This window comes from Siphateles boraxobius, unplaced genomic scaffold (genome assembly GCF_051911475.1).
Source record: "Siphateles boraxobius isolate OS27281-9 unplaced genomic scaffold, OSU_SipBor_1 68, whole genome shotgun sequence".
In the NCBI taxonomy this organism is placed as follows: domain Eukaryota; kingdom Metazoa; phylum Chordata; class Actinopteri; order Cypriniformes; family Leuciscidae; genus Siphateles; species Siphateles boraxobius.
The window spans coordinates 12,880,454-12,894,957 of NW_027509195.1; the positions used below are offsets into that span (position 1 = coordinate 12,880,454).

The 14,504-nt window shown below is 36.0% G+C and overlaps 1 protein-coding gene across 14 annotated transcripts in view; it reads right to left on the minus strand.

The window, feature by feature from the left end:
* fli1rs (Fli-1 proto-oncogene, ETS transcription factor-related sequence) overlaps nucleotides 1-14,504 on the minus strand; it is a 20,807-nt gene continuing 6,303 nt past the window's right edge. For 5 of the 14 annotated variants that reach the window (XM_077214902.1, XM_077214903.1, XM_077214905.1 and 2 more), the window contains exons 4-11: nucleotides 6,234-6,439; nucleotides 5,593-5,762; nucleotides 3,808-4,011; nucleotides 3,577-3,648; nucleotides 2,316-2,384; nucleotides 2,156-2,218; nucleotides 1,998-2,045; nucleotides 1-959 (exon numbers count right to left, since the gene is read on the minus strand). In XM_077214902.1, the coding sequence (XP_077071017.1) occupies nucleotides 436-959; nucleotides 1,998-2,045; nucleotides 2,156-2,218; nucleotides 2,316-2,384; nucleotides 3,577-3,648; nucleotides 3,808-4,011; nucleotides 5,593-5,762; nucleotides 6,234-6,373 (1,290 nt within the window). In that variant the 5' untranslated portion in view covers nucleotides 6,374-6,439 and the 3' untranslated portion in view covers nucleotides 1-435. Of the gene's footprint in view, nucleotides 960-1,094; nucleotides 1,179-1,997; nucleotides 2,046-2,155; nucleotides 2,219-2,315; nucleotides 2,385-3,576; nucleotides 3,649-3,807; nucleotides 4,012-5,592; nucleotides 5,763-6,233; nucleotides 6,440-12,683; nucleotides 13,055-13,182; nucleotides 13,368-14,504 lie in introns of those variants that run through there. The other 9 variants (XM_077214898.1, XM_077214897.1, XM_077214899.1 and 6 more) reach the window with 7 other exon arrangements.

The window sequence follows — 14,504 nt, forward strand, 5'->3', positions numbered from 1 at the left end:
TTAAGTGAGCTACATGTTTTATTGGTTTAAAATATAATGTTAAACATAGGGGAGTGATGTTTTTTGATTAAGAAATGTCTGTACAAAGGCACACTTGCATACTAAGGCATATTACATTTAAAACCTAAGAGATGATTATGCTTTTCAGGGATGTCAGAACAGTCTTTTCAAAGCCTTATATGAAACATGCAAAACATATGTACAATTTAGCCCCGAAGACATACATTTGTGTTTGATTATGCATAAACTGTACAAAAAATGCCATGAGATGGAGAACTTGATACTTTGATATTGCTACAATGGTTTTTGGATTGGATAATGATTCCCGAAAAGTTGCCAGTTTGTTATTCTGTTATTCTCTGTTGTCTTCAGCAACTTGATGCGTCAGAAAGGAAACCAAGAGTACGAAAGCCAGGGCTTTAAAATTAGACCTTTTCAGTAATAAGAGTTCAAATGAGAGTGAGTGCTGGGATGTCGTGGCATGGGTGAGCTGGGATAGACAACCCCTGTTGCTGAGTTCCAGTAGGTGGTAGGAGGCCCAAAGAAATTTCCAGCGGAAACAGGCATAGGGGTTGAATGAGTGCCCATGAAGTTCATTTTTGGCTGGTGGCTGTGGTAGCTCTGCACATACGGCACTTCGGCCTGGTATTTGAGCACGCCTCCTTCTGGAGGATGGTTTTGGTGGGATTGGGAGATGCCCTGGAAATCGAATTTGTATGCATAACGCTTGCCGTGCACCTTGGTCATGATGTTCTTGTCGTAGTAGTAGCGGAGGGCACGGCTGAGCTTGTCATAGTTCATGTTAGGCTTGCTTTTTCGCTCCCCCCAGCGCTTGGCCACCTCATCTGGGTCGGTCATCTTGAATTCTCCGTTCGTGCCCTCCCAGGTGATGATGGCAGAATTGTTGCTGTCAGACAGCAGCTCCAACAAGAACTGCCACAGCTGGATCTGACCTGAGCCTGTGTGAAAATACAGTGTCAGATATCTTTAGCAGAGGATTGAAGGCCTTTTTAAGGCAGCTTATTTTTTTCCAAATGTGACCTTTTTTAGTATGTTGTACACAGAAACAGAATGTGGGTCGGTCAGACACCTACCCACAGTCCTGTCAGTGCTGGTGACGGGCAGGTTGTTAGAATTTTGTTTGGTCGTTCGGATCTTGGTGTGGAATGGTTTCGTTTCTGTGTAAAGAAGGTCGGGCAAACAGTCATATTGATCATGATGTGCTTAGTTTGTAAATTATTGTTTATTTATTTTTAGGCCTTCAGGTCTTAACATTAAAAAAAATCTAAATGTACGCTGTTCAAATGTTTGGGGTTGGGAAAATGTTTTTGGAAAAGTTTATGTATTTTTTTGATCAAATACAATAATTTTTTTTTACTGTTTTCTATTGTAATGTTTTTTGAAAATATATTTATTACTGTGATGGAAAAGCTGAATTTTCGGTGTCTTATGATCCTTCAGCAATCTGTCTTAAATGCTGATTTGGTGTTTAAGAAATATTTCTTATCAATGTTGAAAACAGTTGGACTGCTTAATGTTTGTGTGGAAACTGTGATGATTTTTTTCTGGATTCTTTGATGTATAGAAAGATGTTTTTGTAACCATGCGAGTCTTAATAGTCACTTTTTTTTATCAATTTAGTGTGTCCTTGCTGAATAAAAGTACTAATTTCTATCCTAAACAAATTCCTGACCCCAAACGTTTGAACAATCCTGTATATTTCTTAAATTATTAAAAATATACAATGTGTATAAATATATTTTATTGTCTTAGATATGTTAAATTTGTCCAGGTTATATTAACATTAGGGATATTCAGTTATATAATTGATATAACTGAACACAAGTATATAGTCTCTTCTCATTACTCGTTATTTAGTTATGAAAGAGCTTAACTTTGTGCCAAAACTGTGCATCCAAAGATTCCATACTCTAAAAAGGCCACATTTGTTGTTCATTTGACAGTAATGCATTTACAATTTCATAATTATTTCTTACCTGGATTTGCAAGACGGCTGCTAATGGGACCTAATGCTTGGTAAGGGTCTGCAAAGATGGAAAATATACAATACTGATTAAATATTTCAAGGTGTAGTGTGTAACAAAAAGATGATTAAAAGAAGTTTCATCGAGTTTTAAATTGTGCACTTGTCGACCTTGTGGAAGTCTTGGTGGAGGCTCTGAAATTCTGTTGTTGTGTTGATGTTCGATTGGAGAACCTGTGATTTTAAAAAGGTGAGTTTTTTTTTTTATGTGTTTATGGTGAACGATTCCATATTTGTATAACATTTTGTAACTTCATGATGTTTTGTGTACCTTTTGGGACAGCTGGCAAGGCGTTTGAGGACCAACTGTTCCTTCTGCCGATCTCCTCAAAGCTGTTTTCTGTGTGGAGGCAAAGTCCGATAGCAGTTAACAAAAGGGAGATTTTACAGGAAAGGATAGCTTTAAAGAGTAAGGAGAAGGGCAGCCACAGAAGGAAGGAAGCCCTGCATTAAAGATCCCTAAGGGGAGACGCAGGGCAGAACAAAGCGAGGAGAAAAACGGTAAGAAGGCCTGAAGATGGCACACTATTCCTCAGAGGATTGTCCTTTTGTTCTAACTGATTCTCTTTGCCACAGAATAGTCAATTGTGTCCTAACCTGAGCTCTACACCCCCTACTTCCTGTAATGATGCAGCTGTTTCCTGTCTGAAAACGCAACGATTCAAAAACCTTGCAACACCTAGGGCAAAATTCATTGAACAAACCACAGGCCTTATAGCACCTCTCTATATTCAATCTAAGCCAATGAAATTATTTTAGAACAATAACTTCAATACATCTTAACTATATTATTTAGTTAAATTAAACAAGTAAAGCACCAAAAGCTAAGCTTTACAGTATCGTTCGCTTTGTTTAGGACTGTTTTAGGTGTCAAACAAATTTGAAAACAAGCAGTTAATTCAGAATTCACTAGATGAAGCACATTTACCGAGAGAAAAAAGAAAGAAAAAAACCCTTTAAATTATTCAATTTGTTTTCATAATGTAGTATATTATTAAATTATAAGGAAAACAAACTAAAGCATTTACATCGATCCAATAGAAATAAATAAATAAATGTATATTAAAAAAAAACATTCTTTTGGCTCACTCATACGCACTCATATTCTCTTTCTATGAAACCTGTTAACCACATTTACCGGTTCTAACTCTATAGTGACACAAACTATAGCGGTTGACCAGAGCACTGCAATTTCTCGTTTAGATAACAATCATGGATTTCCCCACTTCATGTCTGTCCTCTGCGCAGCATCTTATTCTTTTTGCGCACAGCTTAGAGGGAACATTGCATGTGACTTTTTTGGCCAATATATGGCAGAAGAGGGCAGAAACTGCAGTATGAGATATATATTAGGCTATATATTCACTGGGTCATTACAGTTCCTGATAATGTCCCATTTTGTTGCATTAATATAAAATATGGTGTACGTTTATAGATAGGCTCCGAGTTCAGCCCATTCAATCAGCATTTGCAAACAGAAGTATATAAAACATATTTGATCCTCAAAAAAATGTCAAAGTAATTTGACTTACCAGCTTTCACCTGTAGTCTTGGCTGTGGTTGAGTATTGGTCGGGGTTGTTGGGTAGGAAAATGTGGGACTACCTGAGTGAACAGTAGTAAAGAAAACAAGCTTTTAATCTACTGTGTGTGTATATAAACAGTTATTTCCTGAATGATAAAAGTTGTTTCCTGATGTTTTGTTGACTGAATCAACAAATAGTAATGGATTATTCATATGGAATTATGGGAAAAGTTCCTTACTCTCCCGGAGGTAGTTTAGGTGGGAAAGCAGGATGTCTGTATTGTATGCGGAAGTAAGACGCATCATGTCCTCTTTGGTCATTTTGCAGAGTGCTTTTCCATCCAGGGTATGGAAGAGGGACACGTCCACATCGGAGAGGCCGTATTCCTTTATCGCCCAGTCTACCCACTGCCGCACATGGTCTTGTGTCCATACTTCTGGGTCTAAAGCAGGACAGAAGCAAGAATAAAATGAGGAACAAGTGCTTCAGCTGTGGCAGGACTGATCAGACTCAGTTCAAACATGAGGTAAAAGAAGAGTCAATGCACTCTTTGTTACTGTTCTCTCACTAAGATATAGTGCTGATGTTTTTTGTACTTAACCTAAGGGGTTTGTAATGTTACAAGCTAAGGGTCGGTCGGTCATGGTTAACGTGGCTCAGTTAGCCCCTGCTGGTAAATGTCATAACCACATCATCTGGTTCAAAAAGCATCTCCACTGTATTCTGATTCAATTATTTACTTTATATTATTATATGAGATTTTTTTTTACTTTATTTCTTTATTTTACTTTTTTTTTTAAGCCATTGTCTGGAGCAGCTGCCATTGAGATCTCTCTCCAAGTATTATAGACCTCCTGTTATAAGCCACCATGCTCTCTTATTTGTCCTTGAAATATGACGTCATATCCGAGTATTATGAGCATTATAATTGTTTGGTCTGGGTGACTCATGAGGAGGTATTCCATACACTTCACTGTCGCACAATGCATGGAGCGACTCCACCGTTCTGCCCTTTTCATAATGTTACAGCGACCTTCAAAACACATCCCTGAAGATAACTCAGCATCCTAATTGGTTTGTGAGTAAAGAGTGATTATCTCTGTTGGAATCTATGCAATCATTTGTAGTTTAGTCTGCTGGGTTACAGGGATCTAGTAGAAGGAAAGGCGTCAGTGTGTTTTTCTTTCTTTTCTAAAAGGAGAAAAAAAAGACACTGATGCCCTTGTTACAAACCTGCCTTTTTCCCACAAAGCACAAGTTCCTAAGTGATGCAAGACCCTGTGGTCACTGCATAATTACCACATATCTTTGTTTAGACATCTATACATCCTCTAGTTTTAGAAATTGGAAAACTCCTGACTAAATCTGTCTAGTGCTCAAATTCTCAAAAAAAACTAGTTAGAGAATTATTTGTATACTATTAAAGTATTTAGATAAAATCAAATTCTGACTCCTTTTTTGAATATCCTTTCTCACTCTTACATTCACTACCATTCAAAAGTTTGGGATGGTATGAATTTTAATGTTTTTGAAAGAATTCTCTCACCAATGCTGCATTTATTTGATGGAAAATACAGTACAAACTGTAATATTGTGAAATATTTTTGCGATTTAAAATAACTGTATTCTAATTTGAGTATATTTTAAAATATAATTTATTTTTGTAAAGCAAAGCTGAATTTTCAGCATCACTATGCCAGTCTTCAGTGTCACATGATCTTCAGAAATCATTCTAATTTCTTATCAATGTTGAGAACAGTTATTTAATATGTTCGTGGAAAATGTGATTTTATTTTCCATTTATTATTCTTTAATGAATACAAAGTTCAAAAGAACAGCATTTATTTGAAATTGAAATGTTTTTACTGTCACGTAATTCCTTTTTTGCTTTTTGTTTTACTTAAAGTAGTGCATGTCTCATTACAGAAGTAAAAAGGCTTGTGAATGCCTTTTCATGAATACACTCAGACACAGCTTCCTGTATAAACAACATTTACTCTTATATGAAAACTACAGATCTCACCTGCTGGTACAATCACCCTCTTCTCCTCTGTGACGCTGCTGGGTGGGGTGCCATTCTGTGGGCTACTCCGTGGCTCTGGATAAGAGGCCTGATAGGCCATTGGTCCCCCATCACTGTTACTCATGTGTCGGGTCCTTTTAGTCACACTGCAGTCCACTGGGGATTCACGGCTATGGCGTGGAATGAAGAAAATATGAAATGGCTCAATCCAAATGTTTTTGTTTTAAATGCGCACAGTTATGATGTTAAAGGAACAGTTTAAATATGTATCCTGAAAATACTTTATGACATAATAGGTTTTGACATTAGTGATGCTGAATGGCACTGGTTTCTCGCTTGTAACGTGTCAAGCAACATGGCAGGTTTAAATATAAAGAAGTGTGAATATGCAATACGTCTGTATTCAAATGGAACCTGTGACTCATATGGTCTACTTTATGGTGCATGATAGCATGTGTGTCTGTTGTCATTATGTGGAAAAGAGTAGCTTGGAAAACTTATTTTGTTCCCATTAGAAAGCAAGCCATATAGATTTGGAATGACATGAAGGGGAGTAAATTATGGCAGAATTAATTTTTTTGAGGGAATGAGCCATGTAAGTGGAGACTCTGGCTTTCTGACATCCGTGTTTGGTTCCCCACCTGGTTCCATTGATGTGTTCTGCTCTCTTGGCAGGGTTTTGTGTGGCTGATCCGGTCCAGTCTGGCTCAGTCGGTTCTAGGCTTTCTTCAGAACCCTGTCTGAACACTGTAGGTGAGGTGATCTCTCCCTTCATGTGCATGGCCTGGGGACCGCTGAACGGCGACTCGAAAATGGACTGGTCTTCACTCACCACCGATAGAGCTTCCTGTGATGTATACAATACACAATGGTTATGTAAACGAAAAACAAATTTGTCAAACCACTTGATTTAGGTGAATAACAAATCAGAATAGAAATAACTTTAATTTAACTATAATTTAGTCAGTAATTCAAGAACACGGATGTTACGGGTTTCCGCTATTATCGCTATGCTGTGACTTTCTAATCAGTGACTGATGCCAAGAACTAATTTGGGGCACAAACTCATTAAGGTTCTGGACAAAAAAAAACTGTAGAGTTAATAGAAATTACCCTAAGTCTTTTGACTGAAAGACATACCATCTAAAAAAAATTTATTTGGTACTAAAATTACTTATGAACTCTTAATGTTCAGCAACGGGATGATAATTTTGAGACTTAAAAATAACAGTTTGTCGGAATAGTTAAGGGCGTTTTTCGACTTCCAGGTAGATATGACTTAGCACTAGAGTCAAATTAGTTGTGAGTCAAATTAGAAATTGCGACATCTCTGCCTTTTATTTCCTGTGTTTAATGTCGGTAGTCTGCACTGAATAGCTCTGGTATAGGTGTGTCTGTTTGAAACTTGAAAAAGACATTTTAAACATTCAAATGTATGTAAGTGTTTGTGTGTGAATAAATGTTTGTGTTATAGATGAATTCAGGGAGCTTGTTTAGAAGGCTTTAGTATTGTCTTTAGGGCTGACATACGTCAGCACTGAGCTTTTTCGGTGGCTCACAGGAAATCTGGCCCCCATGTGCAGTGAAACCTTTTGGCATGGGGCATGAGATAGGAAACAGAGGAGTGGTAGAAATGTGGGTCATTTAAAGCTGAAAAACAAATTTGTTCTGAATGCTGAGAGGTTGAGGGTCACCAAACAGGGAGGAGGCAGCATTGTAGAGTGCTTTCACCTGACCCAAGTATTGCAAACTTGCTGTGAGAAGCTGTTTCAGTGTTCAGTTTCATAAAGTGATTGTGATGGCATCATTTACATATAAATTGCTTTTTGGTAAAATGTTACATTATATATAAGGCCTTTCCTTCTACTAGATCCCTGTAACCCATGCATATAATTTTGTTTTATGCATATTTCAGGTTAAGTCTATCGTAGAAGAATGTTCTCTATGCAGTCCCAACCAACACCATCTTTAGTTGTTTGGTTATGTTGTCAAATCAGAATTGGATTGATTATCCCGGAATTTGAATTGAAGCAGGGAGCAAACAAGATGAAGAATTGCACTTCAAATTTGAATGTTTGGAAGTAGACCGTGCCTTGTTTGAAAGTTTTGAAAAAAGTTTAAAAACCTTGAAGGGTTTCTAGGCCGTACAGACATAACAAAGGATGGATGGATGGATGGATGGATGGATGGATGGATGGATGGATGGATGGATGGATGGATCGATTGATTGATTTGTGGCACCAAGCCATAGAAGTCTTAGTCAATATTACTAGTTTCTCTTAAAATGTCTTATATTATATGTGTTATAATCCACTATGAAAATACTGCCATAATTCTTGCTCTTTTTCCAATTCTCTTATTGAGCTAGATGTGAATAGCGCTAGCATTATGTGATCTCTGCTCTAGTAGAGAAGTGAAAGCAAGCTCAAAACAAGGCCAAGCCGAGAGCTGAAACTGTTTTCACTGCAGCCTAGTCTGTGTGCATTTGCTTGCGACAGTCTTGTGTACAAAAGTACAACAACGAACAAAGAACAAATATGCTGCTGATCTGAATAGCAGAGGCGACATGCACTAAAAATGTATGTGCATCCTCTTTCATTGTCCAACACCATTTGAAAATTCACTTGAGGTTGATTTAAAACGGTTGATTTGGATCAGTATACAAATGTAAACAGCATGGAGCAAATGTACTAGTTGGACAACTGATGTATTCAGTTCATTCTACATCCTAAAACACAACAATTGATGCCAGGCAACTTTTCCAGGCAGTATTAACTGAGCTGGTATTTAATTCTGCAGTTAAAATGATTCTGCACCTTTTAAACCGCAACCACATACATAGTACTGCTCTCTGTCCTCCAAAGTGATGAACATAAACATACTCTACCCTGGCCACCAATGCCACAACTGACTTCCTGTTCAATGAGTTTCATATCGGTCTCTGTTGCTGAGAAACCCAATGCAATATTTTAGCAAACATAAACTGCATGCTGTGTGCAAAATGTCGAAGTCAAGGTCAGTGAGAATGAGATTAATGTGCATCTCACATCAAAAACAAAGAGAGATGCACATAAACCCTCATGCCATTGTTGTGCTGTCCTTGGAGCCGCTGGGGTGCCTGTGACATGCATGCAGTGTTTTCAAGTCAATTGCAACAGACCTCCATTTGGTCTTGTGAAAGAAATTCTCATTTTGTCACAACAAAGCTTGTGGTGGAGCTACGCTCCATGTAGAAATGCACAGTGCTTTTAGGTTTTGGAGGTTTTGCACAGAAACTAATCGCACAGTAAATCACCATCAAAAGCTCGGAACATATTGCAAACAGATTTACTAGATTACTGCTAGTTAGCTGAGCAATTGGACTAATTTTTCAAAGCTGTACAATCTGATGCATAGTACATAAAGAACCTAAGAGCACTGTGGTCAATCTTTGGTAATGAAAGCAGGTTATGAAATGTCCCTTTCCTTACAATGGGACATCTTAAGGTTGATGTATATATTTATTTCTCTTTCACGAACAAGACTGTTGGCATGATCATATTCTAGCTGGTTTGTTGTGGTAATTTTATTAGAATCGAAAATAAGACTAAGGTATGCACATCCGAAATCCAATTTGGCCTCAGGCGCAGGACAAAAAGATAGCGATAAATAAACAAAACAAAAAAGTGTGCACACTGCAACTGCAGCTTATAATAAAAAATTATAAAACTTATAATTTGTTGGCTTGAAATATCGGGGTAAAAATCACAGTAAATTGCGGAAGTCAGGCATGCAAAAAAATGCCCCAGGTTACACTATTTGACCCCATGTAAAAATGCACTGTATACCTAGTCATGCATGGCAATTATCTCATTTTTATGATTCATTCTCATCATTTTAAATATAAATGAGTGTGCAATTCCAAAAACTGACTGGTGTAATATAGTTTATGCATAAAAAATACATAACCTTCTCTGGTGCTGCTGGTGTGGTGGTCAAAAATGTTAAAATTGTTGTTGTTTTTATTCAATGAAAAATGAATGTACTATTTAGTTTGATAATGTTTTTTTATTTAATATTTTGTATCTTATGGTACTAAATTATATTTATAAAATAGTTATGATCTATTTATTACATGTTACCAATTTTTTGAGCATAGACCTGAAATTAAAATGTCCAACTTAAACTGTTGTAAATCTTAAATGCTTTGGAGCACATACTTAAGTTTGGTCTCTTTTTAAAGAAGACACTTGACAGATTATCGCTGAAGGGAAAAACGTTATAGAAGTTTACTCTATTATTATGGAAACTGCACAAAAATACTTTTTATATGAAATGGATATTTTCCAAAGATAGTTTACTCTAAAACTGAGAGAAAATCAAAGCCATAAATCGAAACTAGTTGTTCCAAATTTGAACTTGATTAGCTTTAAAAATTAGCTTTCAGCAAGATTTTGTTTGGGTGCAGTACCAAATGTTTCCACTAGATCAAATTCGTCTCCTATTAATTTCCAGTAATACAATTGTGATTTTTCTTTCTTTAGGACCATTAAACATTTTCGAATCATGTCAATGATTTATTTATTTTTTTGTCCATGAATCACCATGCTCACGTACCAAGTTTCGTACCATTCCGATGAAGTAAAACAATTATGAAAAAACAAACCTTTTGGTAAAAAATAACAGAACAGCACCAAATAATAATGTCTAATTTTGGCTATTTGCAATGTGAACCCAATAAATAACTGTACAAAATAAAAAAATTACAATAAAAAATATATTATTAGGGAAGATCTGGGTTGATTGGCACAGGGTTACTAAAAATTACTAAAACACATTATTTAGAAGACTTGATCAATTTTGTTTGGCTGGTGGCATAATTGATCATTGTTGGTATACAAACTAAGAAAGATTAAACCTTTATTAAGGTATACACAAATATAAATGCATGCATTTAAAACTAGAAGTATGTGACTGGCAGAGCAAATTATAGTAGGCTACATTTTATCATAAAATAAATGTATCATGTGTTAAGTGATGTTAGTTTGGTTTAAAATATGTGTATCATTTCTGTTTGTTATTTCTTCTATAGCCTTTAAAATTGTGCTAACCAACCCCACAAGGATGGTGACAACCCCACTGAGGATGGTGAACAGTTGCACACAATTTCAGTTCAGTCATGAACGAAATGTAAAAAATCTTTTGCCTTTTTTTCTGTTATTAATCCAAGGGGTTTTATTTCATCTGGGTGATCCTGCTACTTGTTTCGCCAGAGATCTTTAACAAAAAACGAAACCTGTGCAAACCAAACTTGGTCTCACCCACCACATGTTCACTTTTCGTTTGCTGTAGTGTTTGCATCTCATTTGACTGACTGACTTAATCTGCAGTCAGTACAATCTACGAAACCGAATACAGCTTTGATACTTAACAGCGGGGACCGTCACGACTGAGGGAATAAATCGTTTTATGTGTTTCGTTTGGTCGTTTAGTTACTGACATAACGGCTACATTAATAGTTAGTTTGCTACCCGTGTGAGGATTTCTCAATTTAGTAAATAATAAATAAATAAATATCAAATAATAATGATAGCCTATATAAATTACTAAAATATAAACATTATCATGTTAAAATTAATAACACTACAAATAATGCAAATTATTAGTTCTAATAGCTACAATTTATAAAAGTTGGGTTATAATTTATCGTTTTATATAACAGGCTATTAATGTTAATTTTTATAGATATTTTTTGAGCCTTAACCGTCTGATGCACGCGAATTCAAATGTGCTCATTAATCACAATCTATAGCGAGAACTTTCAGTTGTTACTCATGTTCATTTTGCGAGAGTGAAAGAAAGCAGAAGTTGACGTTAAGCCATGCTGATTTTGCAAAGAGACACGCAGCTGCGCTCTGAGCTGCAAAAACACTTTGTGGTTTTCACAAGTTTTAATCGGCAGCATCTTGCAAGTAAAGATGGGGGCGATTTTCGGAGGAGAGCCTTACTAGACCGCCACAGCGCGTCGAGACGAAACACGTTCGATTTTGCTTCAGTTTATTGTCCGGATAATTTAATTGAAATGTGGAACAATGCATTGGCATCGCACATCTATCGAATCAATTTTGTTTTGTCAGTCTTTGTTGCCTTTTTTCGAATAGAGACTCCGGAAGTGTGTGCGGAAAGTCTGAGGTTTGAGACAGGAAGCCTGCTGAGTTCTGATAACGACACCTGACAAGCGCCCAGCACTTTGCTATAAATTATTCCTTAAAGAACTAAATCAGGCATGGAAATAGCCTGCAAACACATAACAGAGGAATTGTTGCAATACCTCTGCTCTGTTGCAAAGGGGATGTATTCATTGCGTAAAGTCGACAAGCTGAATCAACACAATTTTCGCTAACAGAATTAACAATAAAAAAAACTGATGACTGACTTTCAAATGCGTCACAATCAAAGTTATTCGCCAAATCGAACAAAATGAAACGTTTAGTTGAAATTGGTTATTTTTTAACGATTAAATTGCGAGTGTTTGAAGACAAGATCAATTTAAAACGAAATATAGCCTAGCTGTTGTTCGAAACAGAAAAAAATAATTAAAATTAATCAGGAAACAACTATCAAACAATAACTTAAATTGTTTTAGGTTAGTAACCATTTCAGTATTTTAAAATTAATCTCAATGCGGCTGATAATGCCTGCAGGGGATTTTAGCGATGTTTGTGTCATTTCATGATTTTTTTTTTATCTTTATGAATGTACAAGTGGATTTAAGCTTTTCTAAAATAACAACTATCCTTCGCCAAGCGTGTGGAAGTTTAGTTCGTGTTCTAAACTTCACAACATTATGTAGCTATAGTACTTGATAGTTTTCATAACGAATAAAACACTTAGCCACGTAATATATTAATAATAACATCCGCCACCATTTTCTGAATACTGTTACCATCCCAATAAAATCCAAATAAATTCAGTCAGTTTATTAAGTACGCATTAATATATTTGTTCTTGTCGGCGTGTCATGAATAATTTAACGAGCTGAAAGTATACATAATAACAGTATCAGACGCTATAAGATTGGTGATTTTTAAAGTAGCATATCCACAGAATACCTTGTTGTTGGCGCCATAAAGCCACCTGCCTCGAGAGCGCCCCGCCATAATTGTGCCATATGTGAAATTCAGTATATTGTTTTCCAGTTGTCATTTTCTTGAGTTTTCGTTGTTCTTTTGTAATTGAAAAAGAAGTTAGCTACATGTCCCTAACCGTCTTGGGAAGATCAGTAAATATGCCATTTTTCATACTAGTGCGTAACTGTTAAAAAATAAAAACAAATGGAATATCAAATTTGTGCATACCCTTTCTCGCGCGCGCTCTGGACACCATTTCGGTTTTTATCTGAGTCTAAATGTTGTAGCGGTTTCTTGTGTTATTAAAGAGCCGACATTCAACCACGAACGGGAAGGAAGAGGAAATTTTGTACAAGAAGGAAAGAGTGGGGACCTGCATCACCGCCTTGCCTCTCTCACCAGTAGTCGCGCTAACCGTGTGGGTGGTTGCGCACTCGCTATTCATTTTCAGAACAGACAATAAACCAGATCAAACGCCTACCTTAATAGTACAGTCCATTGCAGAATTCGGTGGAGTTCATGAAGAAAATACTTTGGTAAACTTAAGCAATATAAACCTAGGTACTTTGATAACCCAGCTGAAACGCATCGACTTGTGTGCACAGGCGCATTTAGTCATCGGCGCAAACCATACTATTTTCGCTTAGACCATAACCGGATGGCAACTTTTTTTTTCTTTTTTTTTTTGAGCTCTCCTTTCTAAAATTGGGAAGTGAAGTCACACAAAAGCATCTAGCTCTGTTCCTTATTGGTGAACTCTTATTGCACCAACTCCTCAGAATATTTATTAAACCAAAACGCCCTATTTAAAGTTCACTGATTATAATGAGATTTTAAAATCAGTTACAAAGTTTGTTCATTTATTTACTTTTTAATCTGACCTTTTTCTAAACATGATATCATTATTTTGCCATCTTCATATTAAACGAAGAATAGCAGCCTTAAAGTTGATTAATAGACTGTGTAAATTGTATTAGCATTTTTACTAAATCTTTGTTTTTATAGGCGACCACTTATGGTGCCATGAAGAAACTTTAACATCTTTGGAAACTTTTCATTCCCCAAAAGGTTCTTCATTGTTTAAAAAAGTTATTTCACTCTTAAAAATAAAAGGTTCCAAAAGTTTTTGTTGTTGTTTTTTTAAGCAACGATGCCATATGACCATAGGTTCCCAAATAACCAGTGAACAGTTCTTTAAAATAACCTTTTTTTCTTGGTGTGGCAAACATTTTAATGATCTAAATAACGTTTTTCCACTTTAAAGAACATTTTGTGCAATAAAAGGGTTCTGGATGTTGAAGATTCTTCATGGAACCATTGATGCCAATAAAGATCCTTTATTTTTAAGGGTGTAGTCTTTTCCCTTTTTCGTTGCTATTTGATTGATCAACAGTAAGAACATGTACATGAGCTTTATTTATGTTATTTAAGCCTACTTTATTAACTAATGTGTTTGTATTTTTTTTCCAGACATAGCCTACCAAGTTTAGCGACAGGAAATCGCGACTTCAGTTGAATTCTCAAACCACAAACCAGTGATATGAAACCCCATATCAGTATATCATGAATTAACAGCTGCAAAAATGCTCTCCAAAACTCACTTAACTGAAAATAATCGGTTGCGTTATGAACATATAGATTGTGTAGGCTATACGATTAGCCTTCATATAAGAATAAAAAGCAGATGTTGATTAGTCATTAAACATCGCTAAATAGTTGAATATTTTAAACTTAATTATTCTGGGAAAGTATTTTAACAACATTAAGATGTGTTTAAAAAAACAATTGTTTCGACACATTCGA